General features: G+C 42.0%; 1 protein-coding gene across 1 annotated transcript; it reads right to left on the bottom strand.

Annotated features, from left to right (window-relative positions):
• Window positions 1-371: 371 nt before the first annotated feature.
• On the bottom strand, window positions 372-13,618 carry LOC121621709 (semaphorin-7A-like). The gene is made up of 14 exons (XM_041958326.1): window positions 13,479-13,618; window positions 11,678-11,811; window positions 11,510-11,557; window positions 11,311-11,406; window positions 11,030-11,138; window positions 8,668-8,775; window positions 8,431-8,567; window positions 8,069-8,247; window positions 7,521-7,617; window positions 7,120-7,312; window positions 6,366-6,481; window positions 6,000-6,139; window positions 4,084-4,154; window positions 372-2,420 (listed from the first exon to the last, which is right to left on the bottom strand). Exons 1-14 carry the CDS (start codon window positions 13,573-13,575, stop codon window positions 2,047-2,049), a joined length of 1,899 nt encoding a protein of 632 aa, XP_041814260.1. The 5' UTR covers window positions 13,576-13,618; the 3' UTR covers window positions 372-2,046.
• Window positions 13,619-15,426: the final 1,808 nt, after the last annotated feature.

The following is a 15,426-nucleotide window of genomic DNA, read 5'->3' as shown; positions in this document are numbered from 1 at the left end:
CCATGTGTGCTTGTTTTATTTCTTCTGAAGTGTCATGGGGTCTCTGATATCCCCAGATATGGTGCTTGCAAATGTGTGATTCACACCCATTTCGGTTTATCTCATGCTTGTGTTTTGCTGCAACATTAAGATTAGCAGCTCGGTGAAACACCAAGAAGCATTCTCACATTCTTCAAGCTGGACTTCCAGCAAGGCGACACAAACAGTCCATACACACATTTCTGTGTAACAGGTTCAGCAAATCCCCTCGGCAGGATTTTTATGGTATCATTCGGGCCTTTTTGACATGTTTCCCTGACATTTCACTTGTGAGCCCCTTAGTCACACTGAATGAGTTTTGAAGAACTGGTGACAATTACAGTAAAGCAGGATGAACACAGATTTGCATTTATGTGAAAGAGGAACATCGCATATAGACACATGCATGACTAAAAAATATGTTCCTAACTACAAAAATAAATTCAGCATTTCAAAGTTCAGTATTAAAGCTTGTAAACAAAGATCAAACGTGAAACATTACAGATCATCCAACAGCCATAACAAACATGGCCATGTAATAGTTTACATGACATTACATTCATCAAAAACAAACACTGACAAATCATTTGACACTGATAATCGTCTGACCATCTTTCATCCACTCTATAAGTCCTACAAGGACACAGTCATCAGCAGGACGGAAAAAAGTAGCTGCTCAGATGACATTCGGTCAGACAGCCTCTCCAACTAAATAAGAATGGCCGTTCACCTCCGTTGTCTTGGGGTGGAGGAAAGCCTCCCACTGAACACGACCGGACCGCAACCGAACACAACCTCCGAGACCGAAGGAGGCCAGTTTGATGAAAGGGAAAACGGCGCCGAGGTGATCAGCAGCTCTATTTTTTATCTTTATTGTTTCTTTTGAGCTAAAATTCCAGCCATATTTTACACACTGTACCTTTTAAAGGTGTGTGTGATGTTGGTGAACAGGCCCTTTAAATATATCAGGTATCACATCATATCAAGCTCATGTTCATACAAAATATAAAGTGCTTAAACTGCTAAAACAACCACTCGCTGTCTGAGAAGGGTCCCAACTGCATTGTCTCTTCACAGGTTCACACCTCTCTGACTAAAAATAGGCACGAAATAGGCGCTGAAAAAAGGACTGCTCAGCTTAGCATTTCCGCAAATTCAGGTAGTACTTCACAATATGAACACGGCACCCTACGGTCTGTTGTAACCCAAATCCCGTCAAGCAAGTGTGAGGTAGTATGCAAGATAGGAATGCACAGCCAAGACGGTATGTCACGCCCATTTGGACGGAATTTCACATTGAAGGAAATGGATGCAAACACTTACAGGTCACGTTTCAAAAGAACTGAAATGAAAGATGATCTCTGGCAGTCTTTCAAAACCCCTGAAGCTCATTTAACAGTTAAGATCTTTTGCAACACTACAAGGAGCGGAAGTGAGCCATATCTTCTCACTCAATTTGTATGACACATATAATTAGTTATTTTCTATATATATTCTATATAAATTTTCAATCTGTACATACTGTGACTCTGTGTTATAATTGGTTTTACAACGAAGTTGTCACAATAAAAAAGCTGAACTTTAATTATGCTAACAAATTATTGCATCATTATTCGAAAGTACATTCTGCTGTCTGTGTGAAGCTGATGGTAATTATCAAGTGCAGTGGCATGCCTAAGCACTCAGATGTGCTAAAAGAGGAACACGCACTTTACATTCTTGAGAAAATACACATCTGAAGGCTAGATCTAATTACGTAGCATGGCAACGACTGAGATTTTAATTTCCACAATCAACGAAGCAAATTGTTGGCATGATCGATGTGCTGTCATTAACAATGTCCACTGCACTTGAAAATGACTGTTTTGTCAAGATGTTAACATGAATGCCAAAGGTGCTGTAAAATTTGTCTGTAAAATAACAGGAACAATGCTTCTAAAGCTGCAGCCCTCGCTAATGTATGACTACAGACACACACACAAGTACAGTGATTCAATTTATCCACTGAATACTGAACCACCACTGTATTCATAGCACGCTATGGAACTGACAGGAAAAACTCTTGATCAGAACAACCATGAAACAAACCCAGACCAGGAGGCTTGATGCACGACCCTCCGCCCTGCTCTTCAGCTGTAGTCGATACTGTGCCAGGACTCTGCTGTAGCCCATCTCCTCTGAAACACACGTGTACGTTCCCACCTGCTCGGGACCCATGCTGTCGATCAGAAGAAGGCACTGCTGCTCCCTCGAGCTGCAGGATGTGGACCCTTCAGTGTGATGCCATGTGTACTGCGCATGACGGGACGACACCGGGCACTGGAGGAAATACTTGGAGCGGGAGGGCAGTTTGATGCTGTTCACATCCTTGTCTGCATGTGTATCAGTGGAATATCTGAACGCTGAGAAAAGAACAGGGAGGGAGGTTGGTTTAGCTTTAAGACGGATATTTATTATGTTTTAATTATTTACCACGCCTGTTTCTTATTCCAATTAGAGCATGGTAAGCCTCTGGCTCCTCATCCAGCATGCAATGGACACATTGGAAGGGAACCAAGTCAAAAGGGACTGTCATCTAATAGTGAACCAGTGGAACATGATTCAAATGTGCAATGGAAGTTTTTCCTGAGATGCTTTAGAAAGATATCTAATGGCAGAGTGGAACAGAAAGGGTGGGATGGGCGGGCCGGTCGCACTATAGTCAGGCGAGTAAAATAACCGAGCGATGAGTGATTATGGTAAAGGGATTTGGATGACTGGAATACAAATAGTAAAAGAACTCTGACAACATTTGCTGTTCATGATGCGACAACTTGAAGATGTGTTTCCTCAAGGGTTATTATGATAGATATAAAGCAGAGATGGAGTTCTTCACTTTTCTTCTGCACACAATCCAAATTTTGAAGTTAATACATGTGAGGTGTCAACAAGTAGACGTTTTGGATAATGAGGAAGTTCGTCGTGTGGCAGTGGCAGAATCTAAAACAGGACAAGGTGAATAGAGAACTGGAACATCGACACACGGGAAGACAGACGCAGTTGATTTAGAAAGCGAAAGAAAAAGAGATGGGACCTAAAATTGAGCTTTGTGGTACACCCTTGATGCCCAGTGAAAAGACTAAAAATTTTTCAGTATTCTGCATGACAGGTCAAAACTGTTGTTCGGAAAATAAACTGCGGCACAACATTGTCCCGTAGATCGCATGTCAAGGGCATCATTCTTTGTGGCAGTGATATGACCGGAGCAAAACAACGTGGCATGTAGAACAAGATACCACAGTCACAGTCCTTTGTTTGAAGTACATAATAAGTGTTCAGCCGCATGTTCTCACTTTAGCATTAGACACACAATGACAGGAAGCATTACATTTTTCTATTCCTGGAGATTCAACAAGCTGCAGAGAGACATTACAGTCGTGTTTAAAGCGCTTAAACATTTATCTGGGGATGGAAATGGTCATGTTGGGTGTGGACGACTGATTTGCCAGTGTCCAGAAATGAAAATACAGTATTTGGTGGGCAACCTCGACAAAACTTACAATATCATGAAGCCTGACAGTGTTACTGTCTTACTGTACCCACTGAGCTATTCAGGTTGTAAAATATGTAAAATATGTAAAGCTCTGTCCACTTTGACTTATCATTTAAGTCAAAGTGGACACATATATGTCATACCTGATGACACTAAATCATCCTGCATTCATTTCTTTAATGTCTGCTAATCATATATATTATAGAATACCAATATTCTATGTTATATAAAGGAACACCTGTGTTAGGCAGACAGTTGAATCTTGAGTAACATTTAGCTGCAGTCCAGCAGAAGATGATCTTGTTTTGTCACGTAGTGTATGCGTGTTAAGCAACAGATAACTGGTTTATCTGATTGCATTCTAAACATTGAAGTGACTCAGCTGTCACACCTCTGTGTACTTTCATCGATGAGCAGCCGAGCACACAGGGACCTCTTGTTTTCTAGCGTGCTGTGTAAAGTATTTTGAAACTTCCCGGCTGTGTATTTGAACACACTGTTTTTATGCAGTAAACTCATGAATAGCGTCATACCTACTACAGGGAGCTCAAGCATTGACATGCAGATGGTATGGTTTCCTCTCGCCACATCCCGCACTGTGCCGCTGCCAAAGAAAAGGGTATCCATGTTAGCCTTATGCACAAACACCTGGCAGCTCATGCAAGTACCCCTCACATTTAAACGGATGTTAATGCAGAGGATGTAACTCCGTGCTTTGCACAAGGTACACAGCTATCGCAATACTTTAATGGAACCCACAGAACCATATAAAGACTTTATCGATAAACCTTGTGTGAGCGTGCAATTTCCCTTCATGCAAGGAAATGTATCCTAGGTTCACTTTCAGACTCTAATTATCTTTTTTCTTTCATTTTCTCTTCCCCCAACTTTCTCTGTTAAATTTCACAATTATTACAGTATATAGTAGTAGTATATAGATTTTAGGTAACATAGCTATATACACGTGATATCACAGCAATTATCATTCCCATGTTTTTTAGTTTGGAGTTTTGGGGGTTTTCACAAGACTTAATGCAGATCCACAGCAGTACATAACAAATCTATGAACAACTACCATTCTTCACGTAAGCCGTGCTCAAGGGGACTTGCATTGCATCATTGTAGGTGCACTGTTAGTGGGACTGTTCACTCAGAATGCACACTTCTTCATCACCGGCTTTCATTCTTACTCAGCCTATTACTCAGCCTGTTCACCTAAATGGAATGAATGACTGATGATTTCCTCCGGGCAGAGAAAAAGGGAGAATTGTGAATCAGGCTTTGATGAAGTTTTTACATTAAGCTCCAGTGTATGATCAAAGTCATCAACCACATCAGAGAATGTGCGTGTGCGGATGTACTCGTCTGCTGTATGTAGCATGTGATGCTTTAGGAGTGGAAATGAGTGGTAGTGTGGTGGGGGAGGCAGGGTGGGGGTGGTGGCTGTGCTTATCATGCACAGGATGGGAGTTTTTTTTTTTTTTTTTTTTTACTTCCTCAGATAATCACAGGGTTCTTTGACTTACATTTCCTGATAGATAGTAATTGCTGTAATGTGAAAGAAATTCCATTACAAGTTTTATGCATTGTATTATAATGAGAGGCTTTTCCCGAATGTTTCTGAAACACTGCCAGTTCACAGTACTGCTGTACTGCAACAATAACAGCATCACTGTGAGCCTAACCTCACTAAAAAAAGTCAGATGACTTCTGTTTAGAGGCCAAACCTCGTGACAGCCGAGTGCTCTGTGCTCTACTAAACCAACAACATTCTTTTTTGCACATGACCTCAGATGACAACCCTCACTACCACACCACCACTTCAGTGTTTATTACTTTCCTATTAGGCTTGTGCTGTTTAGTGAAATTAACTTACCAGAATTAAGTCAGGAAAGTCAGTATCTTCAGTTTTGGTGCTCGTTATAATTAGGAAGTCTTGAAAAGATCTACCTATTTTCCACATTTCTACACTGCTTTGATGCTGCAAATGAAGCTATGTTCTATGAGTATCCACTCATATTTTTGCCAAATAATAGCTAAAACAGCTGACAGCTGTGGAATTCAGGGCACTGCGGTGTTAAGGGACAGAAAACAGGTCTGTATGGTAAAAGGGCTGATGACTAGATTACTAGCAGTCAGTATTGGCTGAGTATTGAAATACTTTAGTAACATGATTAACACCATCGTCAGGAGAGTTGCTCCATACTGGAAGTGAACACACTTTAGTGGGTGCAGTTAGCAGTGAATCAGCTGTTGTAAGTCTGATGACAAAACACTAATACAATTCAAGTGACTGACACTGTGTACACACTGTGGGGTTGGCTGTGGTATCATACAGGGGTATAAAACTTTAACACAGACCACATTAAGACCTCTACGTGTAATGTTTGGTTATGGTTTGGATATTTAGATTATATTTCTCCAGGTGCATAAAGGCCGGTGGGCTTACTCAGGGGTGCAGTGGTCGCCGCTCCAGCCGCAGTACGGATCTCTGGCTAAGACACATTCCTCGCACGTGTCTCCATACTGGGTACAGTTTGCCACGTCCAGCTGGACCAGTTCACTTCTGGAGTTCACGTACAGCTTCCTCTGCAATGACACACAGTGCAGATTTCTAATTGGACAGCACCATCACTGACCTTTTTATTTAAACACCAATATCCTCAGAAAAGTTAAGACCTCATCCAAAAAAAATCTTAGTTGCACACCCTTCTTTAAGAAGCATTGTCGTTTTCCTTTAACCGACTATAACCACATTTTGCCGTATGCTTATGATATGATTGGTGGAGAGTTGTGGAACAGTTGTGTTACCCACAGAGGCAGGGTGAAGGGTGATGCCGAGGATGTGGGCTTTGTGGTTGAAAGCTCGATACTCGGCGATGACAAAGGTCTGACTTTTGTTCTTGATCATCTTGTGAATCCGTCCATTATCTGTTTAAAGACACAGGGGGAAAAAAGATGATGATTGAATACTCAAACCTGTCTGAACGCACCACAACCCATCCCACACTCATATCTCATGTTTCGTCACCTCATATGACTCTTCCAGCAAAGCCTATCAAGTGTTGCCAGATGGTGAGTCATCACACATCAGTCTGAGGCGCTCATGTGGTGAATTTATTAATCATTTATATAAAGTCATTTATATTTATGTGTCTTCCCTTTGACATGTTAAACTGTTCAGTAGGCCCAACAGTCTTCAGTCTTATGATGATGAAAGCATGGACCGTTTTTAATGATGCTCACAATGGATTGGTTTAGCCAGTTTGGATCGCATGATGTAATTAAAGAGCAGCACAACTTCAGCAGCTCAGCCAGATTTTGTTTACACTACTTTGGCACAGTGGCCACACTCCACTCTTTTAGAAAACATATATGCCAAATGTCATGACATGGTGCCTTTCAGTTCTTTTGAAATGACAATAAACCTCACACCAAAACCAAAAAAGTTCTGGGATTGTCTCTGTATCAGCGGGAGTCATAAGAAAACATTAAAAAAAACAAAAAACAAAAAGATGCTTCTTCCCTTTCTGCTTTTCTTCCCCGATTCATATTACTGTACTACTCACTTAGAGACAGAAACAGGACCGGGTGACTGTTCCTCTTGTGCTGGGAACTGTCGACGTAGATGTGAGTGTAGCTGTGGTGATTAAAGAGAATCGGGCCAGAGTTGTCTACAGGCCGGACCCACTGCTCCATCTCTGAAGTCTTCTCAATCTTCTTCAGGGTGTCTAAAGGAATCCTCGTGCTGTCCGCTACACACTGAAGAGAGAGGGGTATATTTTGGTTTTGTTGCATACCAAACTGACTCATATGCACTGTACAACAATAATGGTGATTTCAGACAGAGGCCGACAAATGCAGGCTTCTCATTTATGGCTGTCACCAATCAGTTTTGGTATTTTAATAATAATTTTGTTTTTAATAATAATAATGTTTTTCACCCCGGATCAATGTTCACGACACATACCATTCTACTCCTTTCCATTTGGTTGTCTTTAAATGGGGAGGTTTTGAAGACGCGGTCAATATCTTGCATGGAGTAGACACACACAGCGCTCATACCCCTGCAGAGAGACACAGAGGTCAGCTGGTCCACACACACAAGAAACCGGTGTGAGGCAACTAAAGATTTCCGCCAGCTGACGGAAAGAGGAACTGAAGAAGAGGAAGCAAAAACAAAGTATTCAAAAAATACAGAACCAAAGAGTTTGTGTGATCAATACTCAGAGCACAGGGAAGATGATCTGCAATGGTTGGTTTGTTTTGTCAGCTGAAGCTTCTCTTACTGTGTCTTTATTCCCATCACATGATGGGAATGGGAATAATGGGATGGCTGTGTACTCTGGTTTGGTTATATTTCCAGAGATACCAAGTGACTCTGCTGTTTTACATAAAGACACAGCCAACGAACAGGTCATTCTAGTTTTCACCCTCCAGCATTGGGGCTGATTTGAATGTTATGATTCCACCTATTCCACCCGCTGCTGGAATACACAAATGATAATGGAGTCCTACCATTCATTTCTGAAGAGCGCATAAACCCTGGTATCCATCCACCGCTCAGCATGCACAGTGGCCACATCTACCAGCTCAGAGAAGTGCTGTTTGCTGGCAGGGTCTCCACAGAAGAGCCTGGCATTCAGCTGGGATGTCCAGGTAAACTGCAGGGTGTTCTTGGGACCACCAACATCTGCCTGGAGGCAACGCACAGCAAAAAGATCAGTCTCTCCTTCATAATGCATATGCATGATTTGTATATGCAATGGATACGGTTACACTTACATATCTGATTCTAAAAAAATGTTTTTACTCATACATCTAGCTAAGATGCTTATAGAAGGTATTTAATTCTATTTTCTCCATTACGCAGGCCTTACCATGCAAACCTGGGTCACAAAAGGGAGCCACATTTCACTGTACAAGCTGCTGTCTCTGTTTTTCTCCTTATAGAAGGCGTAAACTTTGTCCTGCAGGTTTCCCTGTCTGCTGAGCATCAAACCCACATAGTGCTGCTCTAAAGACGGAAAAACAAAGGAATTGTTTGAATCTGTAGTTTTAGGACATATGAATGTGAACGGGAACAACATTTTACAAAAGAAATAACATACAAATACCTTCTTTTTGGCTTGCTGGTTGAAGTCCGCTCCTCCCAAACCTGTGGATGCCAACATACTGTCCAGATCCGGAATACGTAATGTAGAGGTCTGCATTTCCTTCTGATTCTGCAAAGACAGAACAAATGATGTCACTTTTTAAGGTATCATAGCAGCATTTGGTTTGCAGTAAGTATCAGCAAAGCTTTTACATTCAAACATTCAACAGTTTCTCCTGTCAGTGACAGTATAGAGGACTGCTTTTGATAAATCAGAGGAGCTTTGATTAATCAGAGGAACATTTGTTTCGCTCAGGGTGACAGTACTAGTCGGGAACTTCAAAAACAGCTTAAGAAGGAGCTTAAACTTGCTAAATGCCAATATAAAGACAAGGTTGAGAGGATTCTAAGGGTAGGCAGCTCTCGGCCCGCATTGGAGGGGGTCAAATCAATGATGGGGACGCAATCAAAGAAGAGCCACGTCTCTCTTACTAGGAAGCCTGATCTGGTGCTCTCAAATGAACTGAACAATTTTTATAACTGTTTTAACAACTGTAATTTTAATGAGGAACTGACGGTTTTTAAAAATGTTGTCTCCTCTCAGAATATTGTTGTCGACAGGGGCAAAGTGTGTAAACTTTTCCGGGGAGTCAAGGAAAGGAAAAGCCCTGGCCCAGATGGCATTGGAGGTTGTGTTCTCAAGAACTGCACTGAGCAGCTGTCAGACATATTTACTTTTATTTTTTCAATGTCCCTCCAGCTTCATAAGGTCCCCTCACTTTGGAAAGACTCCATCATTATCCCAGTTCCCAAATCTGCATCCCCCAAATCACTAAATGATTTTAGACCCGTGGCATTAACTTCCCTAGTTATGAAATCATTCGAGAAAATTGTCAAGGAAACACTTCTTTAACCTGGACCCACTGCAGTTCGCTTACAGGTCAGGCAGAGGTGTTGAGGATGCATTAGCCACCCTTTTAAATCTTGTCTTGACTCATCTTGAGGGAGCCAAGACTTTTGCTTGTCTTTTATTTATTGACTTTTCATCTGCTTTTAACTGCATACAGCCACACATTTTAGCAGAGAGATTGAGGGACTTCCACAACATCGATCCTGGTCTAATAGCCTGGCAAATGGACTTTTTAACAGAAAGACCACAACGTGTGAGGGTAAATGGTGTTTTGTCAGACACTCTCGTCTCCTCCACTGGATCACCTCAGGGCTGCGTCCTTTCACCATTACTGTTTGTTTTGTACACGAACGAGTGCCGCAGCCAACATGTGGGGCGTCACATCTTGAAATTTGCAGATGATTCAGTAATCGTGTCCTTACTGAGTAGTGACGACTCTGACCATGGCCCTGTAGTGAAGGAATTCACAGACTGGTGTTCCTCATCCTTTATGTGCATTAATGTGTCAAAGACCAAAGAAATGGTGATAGACTTCCGCAAACTCCTGTCAGCCACTCCTCCTCTTGTCATTGAGGATCAAGCCGTTGAGCTGGTCCATAATTATAAATATCTTGGTACTAACATTGATGACAAGCTGACTTTTGATTTCCATGTCGATGCTGTTTGCAAGAAGGCACATCAATGCATGTATTTCCTTGGGAAATTGCAGAGTTTTAATGTTGACTGCATGTTTATGAGAATGTTTTATTCTTGCTTTATTGAGTCTATTCTGACCTTTTCTTTTATTTGCTGGCACGGCTTACTTTCCATCAAGGACAAAAACAGACTACAGGGTATCGTGAGAGTGTGCAGCAAAATTGCAGGCATTGACCTCAACGATCTTGCTGACATGTATAAGCTCAGGTCCCTGAATAAGGCCCGCTCGATTCTCAATGACGAGAGTCACCCCTTGGTTGGTGAGCTTGTGCTGCTCCCGTCAGGCCGCAGGTTCATTCTGCCAAGATGCAGGACTAATAGACTTAAGTATTCTTTTGTCCCTGTTGCCATAGGTCTTCTGAATAAGTGATTGATTAATCTGCTGTTCCATTTATTATTTCCTCTGTACAATATGTTGTTGTTCTGTGACTGTTAGCTGTTTTTGTTACTGCTGGATGTAGAGCAATTTGCCACGGGGACAATAAAGACTCCTTGAACCTTGAAAACCCGTGTGAGTGGCATAAAGTCTCTGTACTGGTTTTACTGCCAGTAGGAGAAATTAGAGTCTGAAGTGACTAGCAAAAGCACCAGTGCAATGTCAAATGTCAAATCTTTACAAAGTGCTGAGCTGAGTAAAGCTGGTTAGTTGTGCTGCAAAGGACGTGAATGTTCAGCAAGCACCTTTGCTCCATGGCAAAGGAAGACAAATGAATCCATGAGGATTAAAGAAGTCCAAAGCCATCATGGAAAAGGAAATCCTGTGAGGACAGAAACTCACCTACAAGGATGGACGGTTCACCTTCCTTTATGGGAAACTCCTTTATGTTTTCTCTTATGCTCTTCATTTTGTCAGAGGGAACGCACAGTGGTGGCTTCTCTGATAAATTCTGCAAGAAAACACAGCTGGCCTTAAAATATCCATCACTGGTAACACAAAAAGTGGCTCATGGCTGACGAACAAGATCACCACCAGTGGCTACTCCCAATGTTTAGACCAAAACTGACAATTTTCCTTCCATCCTCACTGATACATGCAGCCCATCTCTGCAGTGCACCTACCAGGTCACAGCACAGGGTTCCTCTGCCGTTGGTCCCGCACAGAAACATTTGTTGATTTGCCATCTCGTGGACCACAGTGATGTTATAGTCGCAATCCTAAATGAAAAGAGAGAGAATGGTTGCGATATTTCAATCAGATCTGACCGAGGTACCAAATGCTCTGCTGTTTGCTTTTAAGTCAGGTTCTTTCACTGCTCACTGTTTGCGGAAGCCGATTGTCGATGCAGTTCTCCCACAACACCACAGTCTGTGAAGAGAAACGGTGAATAAACCGTGAATTCATGCTGTCTGTCATTTCACTGCAGACTCCAGAGATTTACTGAAGGCCTGATGTACTTGGTCAAACACTGTCAGAATGGCTCTGTACCTTCTGAGGATTTTGGAAGTTGAATGAAGTCAGGCGTTTTTGTCCAGCGACTATGACCTTGTCTGGCTCTCGTTCCAGAAAAAGCTGTACAGGTGCATGGTTGCCAGGTAAAGGTAACCTCTTCATTGTAGTCCCTGTAACAAAAAAAAATGTTGAGTGACAAACGAGGACTGTGCATTGGGTGTGCAATAGATATGATCAGATTGTCATGGTGCACGACTTTGTATACACAGTACACAGCAGGGACTCAATCCGGCTCTGTGGATGACCACGTCAGTCCATTGCTCCACCACTGTGGTCCAGACTGAAATATCTTAACAACTATTGGATGGATTGCTATGAAATTTTGTGCAGACATTTGTGGTCTCCCTCACGATCTTTTCCTCCAGCGCCACCATGAGGTTGACATTTTTCTTTTTTTGTCGGATGGATTTCCTGACATTTGCCACACATATCCAAAGGATGACTCCTGATGAGTTGCTATCCACTGACTTTTTCTCTAATGCCACCAGCGGGTCAAACCTTTCACGTGTACAGTGAAATATCTCAACATGCACTTGATGGATGGACTTGATGTTGAATCAGTATAGATTTTCACAGCTCCCGGAGGATGAATCCCGATGACTGTGAGTGAAATGTCTTAATAACTACTGGACTATGAAAATCTGGTACGCACATTCCTGTCATGGTGAATTGGAAAAAGTTTGGTGATAATTTAACTTTTCATTTAACACCCTCATCATGTTAAAGTTTTAATTTGGCCAGTACTTTGGTTTATGACCAAATACCTGCAAAACAACCTTAAACTTAACTAACTTAAATTGCTTGTTTTGTCTAACCAACAGTCGTAGACCAAAATATATTTAATTTACAGTTATGCTAAATAGAAAGGGGCAGCACAAATAATGGACCATACTTTCAAGTGTGTGCTGAGCCTGGCTCATGCTCCTCTAAAATTAGCTGTGCTATTCACAGCCACAGAAGTGTTGTGTCTAGCCACAGCAGAAATATCTGCCTTGCCTGCTTCCTGTCGGTCCAGCTTAGTAGCATTTAGGGCCGCTTATTGCGAAGTCAAAACAAATTCCTGGACTGCTGTTTTTCTTAACGGTTGTCCACGAATCCCACAACTGATGGCTCTCATCCTCATCAACCCGCAGGATCAACACTGTGCAAATTAGTGCGCTAATTAGAGCTTTTTGACATGCACACACACACACACACACACACACACACACACAACTTGTGCAAGATGTGGGGTTAGGTTTGTTACTCAACGAATAAAAAGTCTGCTGTTGGGAACAGTGTGAACGCTGTGTGACAGCCACAGTGTTTCACAAGCTGAAGAGGCTTTCAGTCATCATCAGAGCAGACACACACACACAGCAGGAGAAGCACAGGGGTTTAACCACACTGATGATGGCTCTGTTCTGCTCATGACAGAGTGACAGGACCCTGAAGCTGAAACAGCTAAACGGAATTCAGCCATCGTTCACTTTCTTATTTGCACCTGTGTGTTTGCTACTGTCACCTGCCAGTCTTCTGTTTAAAGAATATAATATTCATGACTTGCGTGTGTGTGTGTGTGTGTGTTTGTGTGTGTGTGTGTGTGATCATATAGTCAGTCAATACACAGCCCTGTTCGTACACTCTATCCATATGGAGCAGACTACATCTGCATGTGTTAACGAACATTCCTCAGACTCATTTGCCTTGTCTTCCTTTCTCTGACGCACAGCGCTCGTGGCGATGCCCAAACCCCTTCGTGTTTCAAAGTTGAGGAAAAATGCGCAATATTTCATACCTTTGTCTGTGATGATCATCCTCGGCAAAAGCGTTGAGTTCGCCTCCGACCAACTATGGAGGGATGAAAACAGCAGAGTTAACATGAAGAGGATCATTGTTGGTGTGAGTTGGAGCGAGGCACGCGCGTCTGTGAGCTCTAAACTGCGTCTGTGAGCTCGTGCGGAAGAGGCGTGTGTCTCAATTGATGCTGAGCTCACGTAGTTAATTAGGCAATAGTCAACTAAATTAAGTTACGTGCAGCATTGCCGCTTACTAATGCTCCTGATATGCTTATATGATATGTTTATTGCGAATTGTTTCGCAATAAACATATCATGATTACTGAATCATCTGCAAATTTCACCCAACACCTGCTGTCCTTAAACTGCGGAGGTTTAACAGCACACACAAATAGAAAAAAACACTCTACTAGCTCCTGAGGGGTTTCAAACGTGTGGAAGCATCGCCGCTGCGATGAAATATAAAAAGATCTTGTCAGTCATTATAATGAGAAACTCAAAATTATGACTCAGCATCTCAAAATTATGAGTTAGTATCTCAAAATGATACTAAGTCATAACTATGAGATATTAAGTCATAATTATGAGATGCTGAGTCATAATTTTGAGAGTTTCTCGTTATACTGACTGACAAGATCTTTTTATTTTTCATCACAGTGGCGGTAATGGGCTTCCATACAAATGCATCACATGGTCTTCCTCAGCAGATGATGTTTGCTCCATTCTCTTTAAATCCACAACTTTATGTTAATTAATAACAGCCAAAGAGGCTAGTTTTCTAGTTTTGAATTTATTTAAATTTTTAATTTGAAGATTATTTATTCCAGCAGGGGTGCTTACATATGTCCATCATATTTTTGATGCAGGTGAAACAAATACAGTATAAAATAACAGGAATTAATATTGTGCCATTATTAGGCGGTGACTTTATCAGTGTCTGCTCCAGAAGCAGGACCTGCCAAAGTCCAGAAGCCTGTCATCATCACCATCACAGGCCTTCTACTGTAGGCCTAAACCTCCAGCAGATGGCAGTGTAGGCTCTGGGACCATTCATTTTTACAACAAAGGTGGTGGTGTGGGATGAATTTGACCTCACCAGAAACAGCTGACCATGTGTTACTGTGACTTACTTGCAACCAGACTTTTTATTAATGGATGACACCACTTTAACACACTGGATAGACAATCGTACAAATCTAAACTAAAGCCGATTCAAATCAGTTTGTCAGTGGATCTCCCACATTACACCTACTGTTCTCAGTCGAACCTGGAAATGTAGTTTTTACATGAGAACATTGTTAAGATTGTTAAGAATTTACATTTTGTCAAATCAGATGAGTTATAAGATTTCTTACTGGTTATTTAGATCCTCGTCATCATAACAGTTGTGTATGGGGTCCATAAAGGAAACCCGATACGTTCTCAAAGGCAAAGGCAGTTTCATACAACCAGCCGGGCAAATTATGCAAAACTCCTCATGAGGCCGCCCTCGTTAGCAGAGAGACTGCTGTGATTTCTGCTCTGAAATCAAAACATCACAGGCTTCATCTTTTTAACTCATCCGTCTCCTGTTGAAAGCCTAAAAGGTAACACAGAAAGGCCACTTTATTCTCCTGAAGATTTCCTCCGCCCCACGGGCCGATCGATGATGGCAGAGTTTGTAGTTGTGTGCGTGTGCAGTTATGACTGGAAGTCAGCCAGCTATCCTGTGAATGCTGCTGCGGCACGTGCAGCGAAAGCTGACTGCAGTTAACAATCAGAGCAGGTGGTTGAGCCAACTCAACTGATACTCACGACACCCAATGAAGGATGACACTGCGGCAAAGAAGAAAAGGAGCGTATCATACAAGTGATCAGTGCTACTCACACTGTAAGTAATTCATCAGGCAACAGCCAATGGATGTCTGCTCTGAAAAGAGTGAAGATGAGTGGGAAACAATGTTTTTT

This window comes from Chelmon rostratus, chromosome 1 (genome assembly GCF_017976325.1).
Source record: "Chelmon rostratus isolate fCheRos1 chromosome 1, fCheRos1.pri, whole genome shotgun sequence".
Classification (NCBI taxonomy): Eukaryota; Metazoa; Chordata; class Actinopteri; order Chaetodontiformes; family Chaetodontidae; genus Chelmon; species Chelmon rostratus.
The sequence above is the reverse complement of the archived record's forward strand: the minus strand, read 5'-3'. Positions and strand labels throughout refer to the sequence as shown.